The sequence below is a fragment of the Apiotrichum porosum genome, assembly GCF_003942205.1.
Source record: "Apiotrichum porosum strain DSM 27194 chromosome Unknown scaffold_6, whole genome shotgun sequence".
In the NCBI taxonomy this organism is placed as follows: domain Eukaryota; kingdom Fungi; phylum Basidiomycota; class Tremellomycetes; order Trichosporonales; family Trichosporonaceae; genus Apiotrichum; species Apiotrichum porosum.
The window spans coordinates 850,927-863,304 of NW_021167113.1; the positions used below are offsets into that span (position 1 = coordinate 850,927).

Consider the following 12,378-nt stretch of genomic DNA (forward strand, 5'->3'; position numbering starts at 1 on the left):
AGCGCAGCGACGGGGAAAAAAGACATTTGTGCCTGCGGTTTTCTTGCGCACCCCCATCGTCGGCACAGTCCGTGCTTGGGAAATGCACTGGGGGCTGTTGGGCTCAACTCGGCCTTGCTTCAGCGCGGATTGGACGACCTGCGTCGACGACGCTGGAAAACAGGGGGGACGAGGTGCGGAGACAAGCTTCGTCCTGCTGTCAGAGGAGGTCAAGGGCCTCAGTGCATGTCGACCGTGCACGGCCCAAGGCTCAGGAGTGAGGCTCGACACTGCTGAGTGACAAGCCTTGGCGCGAAAGCGCGACCAGGAAGAGACGACGGACGGCAATAAGTACCAAACGGCAGTCAACTGATCTCACCGCCCACTCATCCATCTCACCACCACTGTGCCACCACACCATCATGGACGCACAACTCCTTACCCAACACCACCAGCGCCGTGAGGCACCTCACTCCCACTCTCACTGCCACTCGACCACACGTGACGACGATGTTGTTCTTGTCCACGACGCATGGGCAGCACCACCCATCGCTCCCGGCGTCTATGACCTGGATACGTCTATGGACTATGAAATGAAGGAGGTCGAAGACCCTTTCAAGTTCCACTACACTATCCCCATGGAGACTCCTGCTTTCAGCACCGGTGCCGGCCTCCCTCTTGGTGGGCTTGGGTTCTTCGCACCTCAGCACAACCCCCAGGCCATCGCACCCCCAACCCAACCGTTCTCTCACCCGTTCACCTTGAGCCCGGAGAGCCAACAGCATGAGCCTCTTCTTCCCCCTGCACCACGGCCCACAGGCTTGAACCTGGCGCCGTGCTGTTCGCCCGAGGAGGAGAGGCGTGGTCGCTCGCCGCCACTTCACGTCAGGGCCGCTTGCCCCCCAGCTCCTCGTCTTGGGTGCAGCGAGCTTGGCGATCTTCCTGCCGCTGTGGTCGTTCCTCCTACAGAAGGAACTCGACCCCCTGTTCAGCGTGGCTTCAGCGCTCTCGGCCTCGACTTTGCGCCTGGCCCTTCCAAGTCTTCTATCACTGTTACCCCTCCTTCTCCTCCCGCATCCAACTCTAGTTTCGCCGCTCGCCGCCGTCCTCGTGCCCCGACTCTCGACGCCGAGGGCGAGCAGCGTGCTCCCACCCGCCGCGCATTGGAGCGCCGCGGTAACTCGGACCAGGCCGACGTCACCTCTCGCGTTGCCAACTGGTGTGGCGCCGTGGCCGCCGCCACCTTCAGCGGAGCCACAAGGGACACCGACGGGGAGTTTTGGGCCGATGAACTCTCTACTCGTCTTGGCCGCCTGGGTGATGATGGTGACAAGCATAAGGGTATCCGCCCTCGCCCGCAGCATACCACCTCGTCCACAGTGCAGCGCCCATCACTCTCGCGCCAGCACAGTGACGGATCGCGCAAGTCCGGGTACAGCACACCAGGCGGCGCCGACCAGCTCGACTCTTGGGCTTCAAAGGTTGGAAGGGCCAGAGGCCGCCAGGTCGACATGCCGGTGCAGCGCCGTACCCGCGCCGTCTGATCGCCGCACTGCGGCCATGTGCTACATTGGCTGAAGGCCTTGTTCGGCGTCTCCGTTCTCGGGCTGCCCGTATCTGTGATAACCTATCTCCCTGCCCCCATCATTCATCCGTACAATACCTACCCACCATGCGCAACAAACACTCGTCTGCACCGCACCGTCAAACACACACGCATCGCAATCGCCGACCCACCCACCATCACGCATAACACATCCGCATTCCTGCCACAGACATTGGGTCAGTTCCGTCTGCTTCCCCTGTGTGATCATCGCCCAGACTGTCCCTGCCTTACACCCGTCCCGGACGCCACGGGACTGTATGCCGCAGGATGAGACTGTTACGGGGGTTCATGGAATTCGCCAAGGTCGCCACAGAAACCGAAACGCAGAATACAGCACATGGCCAGGCCACGACAGAGTGACAGCCACGAGAGTGTGACAGCGACGACGCTGGAGTGGGGGGGCGGGCCCCCGTCCATCCGCGCACGCCTCAACCTTGACGTTTGGCTTGGCTGGGTTGCTGTCAAACAAAACGTCCCTTGCGGCCTTGCGGGGTACCCCTGAGGGAGAATACACCGCCCGCCGTTTTGACTTTCGAGTGGCAGTTTGGGCCAGCTCTCGTCGCCTTATGCGTCTTCGCAGCCCATTGTAACTCTCACCAGCCTGTTGTCCACGAGAAAACAATACATAACACTGTACCATCACCCTGTAACCAATCATACATGCAAAAGCTCGCTGCTTGACGACTGGGGCTTCCATTTTCATTTTCCATTTTGCCCTCATTGTCTGTGTTTTTTTTTCTCAGACCCAATCTCGGTCAGGTTGACGACGAGTGTGTGTCATTTTAATTCATCAGCAAGCTGAGCGAAAGCGAACAGCGGGTGCTCGGCCCCCGATCTACAAAAATGGCCCATGTCATTCCTCTTACCACGGCTTACGTTGCTGAATTTGACACAGTCCCGCGTCGCGCGTTCCGGCGTACCAATGGCTTCCAGGCACAGGCCTGGAGTCACCGGACCAGGGAGGCCAGGAGAGCCACAACCCATTTACCCACACTACATACATACATATGTTCGGACGGTTTTTCCAGTACCTCTCCGGGTCAGGTGGAAGAGACGCGGCGATTGGAGGTGTGTCCGGTCCATTGGTCCGGCGGCATACATCGGTACTGGGCGGCACCCAGCGGCACGCACACACCACATCGTGGCGACCGTCCTCCGTCGCCATGTCGCGACAACCGGAACTGTAGGCCGCCGAGCCGACTGTACGCCGAGCCGACCGTACCCCGGAAGCCTGTGCTCCGTGGTCTCACGTCCTCGTGTCACCCGTGTCCGTTACCGGGCCAGCCGTGCAGATCGATACGTCTGGCCGAAAAAAGAACGCCGCATGACGCTGATACACCGAGGGGACGAAAAGTACAGCTCTCACGGACTACTAGATGTCTCACGAGAACGAACGTGCCACGCCGGCCTGTACCTCGCGTGCGCTGTCTGCGGGGAAGTGCCCTGCGGCCTTGGAATTCTGGAAACTGGGGGGTTGGCAGTGGACGGGTAGGCAGATAAGGTGCCAACAATTTAGTGGGGGTGAACAGAACGGGTGTTCAGTATCCATTGTCCTGTTTCTCGGGTTGCGAAGACTGGACCTGGGAGTACGGCGGCCAGGCCAGGAGTACGAACGCTGGAACAACGCGTGGGCACGGTGGTGAGCGCCGCCATATTTTTATTCCAGCGTTGTGCGCATAGAGCCGTGCACGACTGCTTGCCAAGATTACGATTGGCGAGGACAGCGAGCGAGCAGCAGAAAAATGGGTCTAATGAGGCCCGGGTTCAATCGTTCGTGCCGGCAGAACCAAACCATAAACTGGACTAAACTGGTGGCCAATGGCTCCACCATCCCAAAAAAAGAAACAAAATCGGAAAAGTCTGCTGATTCCTTCCCTCCTCAGATCGTTAGACTATCGATCAAGGACTGGATGCATGGTGTGGGTATGGATAGGAGAATTTCGACCTAGCAAAGTGGCACGTGAAGCTATCCGCACTCTCGGTAATCTCCTAGTCTCCGCCACCAGGATTAGATGTTCTGTGGCGTGCTCTGGATGTCTGGGATTGAATTCAGAGGACATATACATGTCACGCACAGGTAGGACACCAGCATGTGCATGTCCTCACATTCGATCTATGGGATTTGTGCGGACTGCTGAGAATATTGCACACTTGGAGCCCCCAGAAAACTGAAGGAAACAGCGTAAATACACACAATTGATGAGGCGGGCGGCGCCGCCCACCACGGCGCCGTGCAGTTGGGGCTCCGGGGTGACGCACCGTCCTTCAACGTCGCCTACTTGATCTTGAATGCCTTGGCGCTTGCTTGTGCTTGTCTCGCGGTTTCAGCACGGAAACATCCAGGACAGAATGTCGTTTTCCGGCGTCACTCCACTGACGATGGACACGGGACGCGCAATCACAGCGGTCTAGCGACGAGCGTTGACCTACGGCTATGGAATATCCTCCTCCCTCACTTACCTGCTGAGCCACCCCATGGGTACGCGACAGCGTTTGCGCTCTACACGCGTTTCAAGTGAGCACACAGCATGCGTGCTGGGCAAAGAGCGGAATGGTGGCGGGTTTGAACACTCCCCCAACAGGGCGCAACCCCGCACCTGGACCGCGGGCAACTCAATATCCCAATATCCTCCAACAGCTCGCTCGCACGGCCCACACATACTCTTCAGCACCCGTGAGCCAAATCCATCCACGGCCCTGGATTCCGGGGTGGGAGAGAAACTTCACACATGGAGATATACCCATGATCGTCGCTGACACCTTGGGTTCGCAGTGACGACGCGACGGCGAGTGCCGCCTCACGTGCAAACCGACGTCACTCAACCGGAAGGAAGAGTAAAAATGGGTCCTACCGACGTTGAATTCACCCGTGTTATCGTTCTTGCTGGGGAAACAAGCTACTGTACATGTGCGATAACTGCTCCGGTGTAGACCGTTGTGTCGCCTGTGTCGTATATCATGTGATGCCACCTGTTTCTCAGGGACATGACTTAAAGCGACTGGGATGACCTCGTTACCCTCCGCTCGCTGCCAAGTGCGCCAAGGAGGTTTGCCTATTGTACATGTAATGTGACTGTGGCACTGTGCGGACAGCACGAGTAGATAAACGCCAGGGCGAAGAGGACTCTGTCGTGTTATCTTGGCGGCAAACTCAAACTTAGAACGCACAGCTTACAGCAGTTCCACAGCGTTCACCTAGACGTGACCTAGACAGAATCCCCCCCCCCCCCCCCCCCCCCCCCCCCCCGAAACGTATTGTTCGTCGCCTCCGACGCCACACTCCTGACCGTTGATCGGTGTCACATATGAGCGAACACGAACACCTGCGGATAGGATCCAAAGGCGTGCGAGCCGTTTCGCCACATCAGTGTGGAATGCATTAACTAGCAAAAGAAGAGGTCAGCTGGACCCAGTATAGACGCGCAACTCTGTTTTTGTGTTCCGCCACACTGCGCCAATCTGGCGGAAGGGAAGACGGATATTCTGACACATGGAGAGGGAGGACTATGAGTTTTGTAACCCTTTTTTTACTTGCATCCGCGTCCCATTCCTGTAAAGCACCTAGCTTGCCGTGGACGTTCCTCTCCCCCACCCACGGGAGGGGAGTCGTTGCGCGGCGAAGAGGAGGAGGAGGACAGCGGGGTTGAGCCTTATTTTCCTCCCCTGAGGGCTGTACGGTACATCCACCACCGTGGTCAGGACGTGTACTGCACCGAGGTGAAACCCTAGTTGTATTAGACTCTCGCGCATGGTGTGTTCAGGACATGGGCACTCAGCACGTTCACGGTTGAGGACTGTGTTGTTCGTGATAACGTATACTTCAAGCGTTTCGGACCATGCGAGGCATTGAAGTGGCGAATGTATGTATTTATTTGTGGCTATTTTTCCGTCATGCCTCCAACTGTGTTCCGTCGTGTCCTATTTTTACAACCATTTTCACTCGGCTGGCTGGCTGTTCTCGCTTTCGTCGGCTCGCATTCACATGTGCACAAGCGCTGCTCGGTTCCAAAATGCAAAATGGTACATGCCAAACGATCTATGGTTTTCAAGGAATTTAACCCCTGGTTTCCTACGCTCCATCGCGCGGAGGGTGCCACACTCCCGCGCCCCCCGTCACTTCTACTGCGACCGTTCCCTTGGTCGAACCCAAACACCGTGTTCCTCTCTCCCTCCCCCCTCCTCTCTGTATCTACAAACACGCCTGAGCGCGCAGTAGTGCGTTGAGGCACCCAACATGGTGGAAGCAACGGCTGCACACTGCGTTCGAGGGCACACACATTGTCACCGGGCTGTTCTAAAGTGACCCGATGTCTGTGCGCACTCCCTACGCTTCTGTTGTATGCCTTGTCGCTGCTCGCCCAAGTCGCGGGCTTAGGCCCACGACTCGAGGTCGGTGTACGCGACACCGGGGGTGGCGACGACCTCACCCATGACGAAGGCGCCGGGCTCGCCGTTGGTGTGCAGCGACTCGAGGGCGGCGGCGGCCTGGTCCTTGCCGACGACGATGACCATGCCGACACCGCAGTTGAAGGTACGGGCCATCTCGGAGGGGGCAATGTTGCCAGTCTTGGCGAGCCACTGGAAGAGGGGGGGCAGGGTCCAGGTGCCAATGTCGATGCGGACACCGAGCTCGGGCTGGCCGACAAAGACACGGGGAATGTTCTCGGTGAAGCCACCGCCGGTGATGTGCGACATGGCCTTGAAGAGGTAGGTGCGGATACCGGGGAGGAGCTGCTTGATGTACAGGCGGGTAGGGGTAAGGAGGGAGTCGCCGACGGAGAGCTCGGGGTTCCAGGGGGCGGGCGAGGCGAGGTCGAGACCGGCAAGGGTGATGACCTTGCGGACGAGCGAGAAGCCGTTCGAGTGGACACCGGTCGAGGGGAGACCGATGAGGACGTCACCGGCGGTCATGTCGTTGCGGGGGAGCATCTGGTCGCGCTCGACGGCACCGACGGCGAAACCGGCGAGGTCGTAGTCGTCGGCATGGTACATGCCGGGCATCTCGGCGGTCTCACCACCAATGAGGGCACAGCCAGACTCGAGACAGCCCTGGGCGATACCGGTGATGACGTCGGCAGCGACGGGGACGTCGAGCTTGGAGCACGCATAGTAGTCGAGGAAGTAGAGGGGCTCCGCACCCTGGACGATGAGGTCGTTGACGCTCATGGCGACAAGGTCGATACCGACAGTGTCATGCTTGCCGTGGCTGAGAGCGACGCGGAGCTTGGTTCCGACACCGTCAGTGCCCGACACGAGGACGGGGTCACGGAAGCCGGCCGACTTGAGGTCAAAGGCACCGCCGAAACCGCCAATCTCGCCGTTGGCACCGGGGCGGCGGGTAGCCTTAACGACGGGCTTGATAGCCTCGACAAGGGCGTTACCGGCGTCGACATCGACACCAGCGGCAGCGTAGGTGAGGCCCTGGGTGGGGGCAGCGGTCGACTCGGCCGAGAGAGCGCGGTAGGCAATGTCACGGCGGATGGTCTTGCCCTTGAACTCGACGGCGTCAACACCCTGGTAGGCGAGGTCGACGGCGGCACGGAGGGTAGGGGCGCTCGCGGCAACGGCGAGAACGCGGCCACCGTCAGTGACGGTCTGGCCGTCCTTGACAACGGTACCGGCGTGGAAGACCTGGACGCCCTGGGGGACGGCGCCAACGGTGATGGGGACACCCTTGGGGTACGAGCCCGGGTAGCCCTCCGAGGCGCAGACGACCGAGACGGCGTAGCCCTCGCGGTAGCCAAGCTTGACCGAGTCGAGACGGCCCTGGCACGAGGCGAGCATGACCTCGGCAAGGTCGGTCTCGTCGTCGAGGAGGAGCATGAGAGCCTGGGTCTCGGGGTCACCGAAGCGAACGTTGTACTCGAGGACCTTGGGGCCGTCGGCGGTGATCATAAAGCCGGTGAAGAGCATGCCGACAAAGGGGAAGCCGTCCTGGCGCATACCCTTGATGGTGGGCTGGAGCGACTCCTTGAGGACACGCTCCATGATGTCGGGGGTGGCAACGGGGGCCGGGGCGTAGGCACCCATGCCGCCAGTGTTGAGGCCAGTGTCGCCCTCGCCGATGCGCTTGTGGTCCTGGGCAGCGGGCATGGGGACAATGGTGTAGCCGTCCGAGAATGCAAGAACGGAGATCTCGGGGCCGACCATGTACTCCTCGATGACGACCTCGTCGCCGGCGTCACCAAACTCCTTGGCGACCATGACCTGGGCGAGGGCCTCGAGGGCCTCAGCCTCGGTCTCGGGGATGAGCACACCCTTGCCAGCAGCAAGGCCCGAGGCCTTGATCACGCAGCGGCCGGACGAGAAGGGGTTCGACTTGATGTAGGCGACGGCCTCGTCGTACTGACCAGCAGTAAAGTTGCGGAACGCGGCAGTGGGGATGTTGTGGCGAGCCATGAAGCCCTTCGAGAGGGCCTTGGAGCCCTCGAGGAGGGCCGCGGCGGGCGAGGGGCCAAAGGTAGCGATGCCGGCTGAAGGAAAAAAAGAAAAATGTCAGCACAACTGATACCAGCGACCACCCCTCCACCTCCACTTTTTGGGTCCTGCGATCGAGTCATGAATACCGAAGGGCCTATAATGTGCCTTGGATCCAAAATAACGAACGCAAGATTGTGAAGGAGGGAGGAATTTCAACCGAGATCCAGAGACTCACCCTTGCGGAACTCGGCCTCGACGCCATCGACAAGAGGCTGCTCGGGACCGGGAACGACGAGGTCGACGCCCTGCTCCTGCGCGTACTGAACGACGCCAGCGTAGCCAGCCTTACCGCCCCATGGGACGGCGACGTTTTGGCATTTGCCGCCGATGAGGGCAGTGCCACCGTTGCCGGGCGCGATGAGGACGCGCTTGACGCGGCTGGACTGGGCGAGCTTGAACGCAAGAGCGTGCTCACGGCCACCCGCTCCGAGGAGGAGGACGGTGAGGTCAGCCTGCTGGGCGGGGAACGTAGTGAGCTCGGGCATTTGGGTGCGAGAGGGGGGGTGCGGGGTAGCCGGGAGGGGCGAGGTGGGATGGAGGATGAGGGTCACTGCAGGCAACTCTCAGAAATCCTGAAGAGAATGCAAAACCACAACACATGGCCCCCAGAGTGCCACACTGGCGGCGTTATACAAAGTGAAATGCTCCCGTCAGGCCAGCAGCAGGCGTGGTCGGTCCGTCTGCCGGCGGGCCACCGCTCAGTCTCTGCGCCAGGCACGGATTGAGTGACGCGTTGGCTGCTGCTGGCCGCTGGTGTGTGGCTGCTGGGGTGGGCGCGGGACACATGGCCATGGGGCAGGACGGAACAGCCACCACCAACCACCACGGGGCATTCTCCTCTTCTCTCTTCTTCATTGTCCGTTGAAAGACGATCAAGAACGCACAGCACAGCGCTCTCATACCCCCTCCTCTCTCGCCCCTTCTCTCTCCCGGCTTTCAAAATGTGAGTCCCCCTTACCTCACAGCCAGAGCAGCTGCTCACGTTGCTCCCCCCCAGGTCTGTCGTCACTGTCCCAACCACCCCCTTCTCCGGCCAGAAGCCCGGCACCTCGGGCCTTCGCAAGAAGGTGAGTGCGACATGAAAAGAGCTGGCACACACATGCTCTGTGTGTGTGTGTGTGTGTGTGCTGTCTGTGTGCTGTACTCACACGGTTCCCAGGTCAAGGTGTTCCAGCAGAAGAACTACACCGAGAACTTCATCCAGGCCACGTTCACTGCCATGCCCGGCGGCAGCGAGGGCACTACCATTGTTGTCGGTGGTGACGGTCGCTTCTACTCGCCCGAGGTGTCGCAGACCATCCTCCGTCTCGCTGCTGGTAACGGCGTCAAGCACGTCGTCATTGGCCAGGACACCATCCTCTCGACCCCTGCCGTCTCGGCCCTTGTCCGTTCGCTCAAGGCCGACGGTGCCATCCTCCTCACGGCCTCGCACAACCCCGGTGGCCCCGAGAACGACTTTGGCATCAAGTTCAACATCTCCAACGGTGGCCCCGCTCCCGAGGATGTGACCAACAAGATCTACGCTGTCACCGAGGACATTAAGGAGTACAAGACCGTCGAGCTCCCGGACGTACGTGGTGTGCTTGTAGCCTTTTGTACTAACCACCTCAGCTCGACCTCTCCAAGACTGGCGAGTTCACCCACGGCCCTCTCAAGGTCACGATTGTCGACTCGGTCTCCAACTACCTCCAGCTCCTCCAGGAGATCTTCGACTTTGACATGATCAAGAAGTGGCTGCACGAGACGTCGCCCAAGCCCTCGGTCCTCTTTGACGCCCTCAACGGTGTCACCGGCCCCTACGGCCGTGCCATCTTTGTCGAGGCTCTCGGCCTCCCCGAGTCGTCGATCCAGAACTGCACCCCCCTGCCCGACTTTGGCGGCCTCCACCCGGACCCCAACCTCACCTACGCCCACACCCTCGTCGAGCGCGTCGAGAAGGAGAACATTGAGTTTGGCGCCGCCTCGGACGGTGACGGTGACCGTAACATGATCTACGGCAAGGGCGCCTTTGTCACCCCCTCGGACTCGGTGGCCATCATTGCCGACTGGGCCGAGGAGGCCATTCCTTACTTCAAGGGCGGCGTCAAGGGCCTTGCCCGCTCGATGCCTACCTCGGGCGCCATCGACATTGTCGCCAAGGCCCGCGGCCTCGAGTGCTTCGAGGTCCCCACTGGCTGTAAGTTTTTTGCTGCTGAAGGGAGGGGACGCTCTCTCCCGACGGTGTCTGTGCACGGGCTGTGGTAGTCAGGCGTCCGCCACAGTCCTTGGTGTGCACGTGTGTGATGGCCAAACGCTGACTTGCTCTACAGGGAAGTTCTTCGGTAACCTGATGGACGCCGGCCGCCTCTCCATCTGTGGTGAGGAGTCGTTCGGTACCGGCTCGGACCACATCCGTGAGAAGGACGGTGTGTGGGCTGTTGTTGGTGAGTAAACACGGTGGCTGTGCTTGAATCCCTTCTCACCTGCCCCTCCCAGCCTGGATGTCGATCCTCGCCAAGGCCAACCAGACCAAGCCCGGCACCGACATCAACGCCATCCTCCTCGCCCACTACAAGAAGTACGGCCGCTCGTTCTTCTCGCGTTACGACTACGAGGAGGTCGCCTCGGAGGGTGCCGAGGCCATGATGGCGCACCTGCGCGAGACCTTTGCGTCGTCGTCGTTTGCCGGCTCGGCGCACAAGGCCACGTCGTCGGACGCGTCGTTCACCGTCGCTGCCGCCGACGACTTTGCGTACACCGACCCCATTGACGGCTCGGTCTCGACCAAGCAGGGTCTGCGCATCATGTTCACCGACGGCTCGCGCATCATCTTCCGTCTCTCGGGCACGGGCTCGTCGGGCGCCACCGTCCGTCTCTACGTCGAAAAGTACTCGCGCAACGAGGCCGAGTACGCCGACGACGCCCAGGTCGGCCTCAAGCCCCTCATCGAGGTCGCGCTCCAGCTCTCCAAGCTCCAGGAGTACACCAAGCGCGACAAGCCCAACGTCATCACCTAAGCGCGGGTGATGTGTTGTGTGCTGTGTGCTGTGTGCTGAGTATGTGCGCGAGCGCGTGTGTCGCGAATAGGTTAGGATTAGTACCCAGAGAGTTTGACGCAGAGAGAGAGAGTCAGAGAGAGAACCAAAACAAACCCCCCACATTAAACAACTTCTTTCAAATGATAGGAAAACACATGAATATATTGGCGCCAACCCGTGTGCTTTACGATTGGGGCTCGTTCAATGGACGTGGAGGTGCGGACGCTGAGGTCGTATTGGAGGACCGGTTGAGGGTGGTCGGAGCGCAACACGATTACTGCAGCAGTGTGCGTGGGGCGGGTAAGAACACTCGTGCAAGGAATCGTATGCTAGTCTCGGCAGGCTGTGTGTACACGGCCACAGGCAGGCGATTCAAGTGCCACATCGCCGGGACTCACTGATGGCTGTGTTCCAAGCCAGCCAGCCAGCCAGCCAGCACGCACACACGCAACGCAACGCAACGCAAGGGCGCGCGTCTCGATGCCTATATCCCCGCCTGACCCATCTACGTGCCGCAAAGCTCACCAACAATCCGCGCCGCGCGCCCACGACACGCTCAGCTCACTGAGCTGCCTCAAGTGGCACCCACCCATCCACCCACCCACCCACCCAGAACGCGTCTTCCGACACGGGAAGACGCATGCCGTCAGGTTCCGGGTGGAGAACGAGCGCGAGGCAGAGATCCCACCGAACACCTGCGAAATAGGAACGAGGGCAATGTGAGGGAGGGTGGACAAGGATAGGGAGGGGAGGGGGAGGTGAGGGGGGGATTTCATTTCAGGGACATACATCCGAACGACGACGGCGGCCCAATTGCACAGTTGGCCAGCTGTCTGCCCATTTGCGTGCGCAAGGAAAAGTGGTGGTGCCGATGGGGGTGTGGGTGGTAAAAGGTTGGGGCCAAGGAAGGGATGGGGCGACTACTGGGCTGGGCCTCGGCTCGCTCAGGATACGAGATGTATCTACCATAAGTGGGGTGGGTGGGTGTCGGGATCACATCACGGGGGGCAGGGAGCTGGCGGCATGTCAATCAGGCAAGGACCAAGAGTGCAAGAGAGCCGAGGATCAAGGAGTATTGGCAGCGGCGTTCATATGGACTCGTCCGCCCAAGGACAGTACGACGAGGGCTTGGACAGTGGATCAGTGGATTGGCGTTTACTGGCCGATGGCTCCGATGTGGCGAGATGACGAGTCCTCCCAGCGATCCAGCGGCCAGCGGGCCAACGACTTGGTCTTCGTCGCATGAATGAACGCTCAGCGAGCCACCAGCACGCCGGGGTCCAGTCTAGGTCAAGG

The 12,378-nt window shown here is 60.3% G+C and overlaps 3 protein-coding genes across 3 annotated transcripts; 2 read left to right on the forward strand and 1 right to left on the reverse strand.

Moving 5' to 3' along the window:
• Positions 1–401: 401 nt before the first annotated feature.
• Positions 402–1,523, forward strand: EHS24_008100 (uncharacterized protein; the record flags this gene model as incomplete). The annotated part of the gene is made up of 1 exon (XM_028623425.1): positions 402–1,523. The coding sequence occupies one exon, from the start codon at positions 402–404 to the stop codon at positions 1,521–1,523; it is 1,122 nt and encodes a 373-aa protein (XP_028476358.1).
• Positions 1,524–5,956: 4,433 nt separating this feature from the next.
• EHS24_008101 (uncharacterized protein) lies at positions 5,957–8,550 on the reverse strand (the record flags this gene model as incomplete). The annotated part of the gene is made up of 2 exons (XM_028623426.1): positions 5,957–8,058; positions 8,241–8,550. 2 exons carry the CDS (start codon positions 8,548–8,550, stop codon positions 5,957–5,959), a joined length of 2,412 nt encoding a protein of 803 aa, XP_028476359.1.
• A 156-nt stretch (positions 8,551–8,706) lies between these two features.
• PGM2 (Phosphoglucomutase-2) lies at positions 8,707–11,061 on the forward strand (the record flags this gene model as incomplete). Its single annotated transcript, XM_028623427.1, has 7 exons — positions 8,707–8,735; positions 8,952–9,008; positions 9,063–9,132; positions 9,225–9,635; positions 9,677–10,241; positions 10,375–10,488; positions 10,541–11,061. The coding sequence occupies 7 exons, from the start codon at positions 8,707–8,709 to the stop codon at positions 11,059–11,061; spliced, it is 1,767 nt and encodes a 588-aa protein (XP_028476360.1).
• Between the last annotated feature and the right edge of the window lie 1,317 nt (positions 11,062–12,378).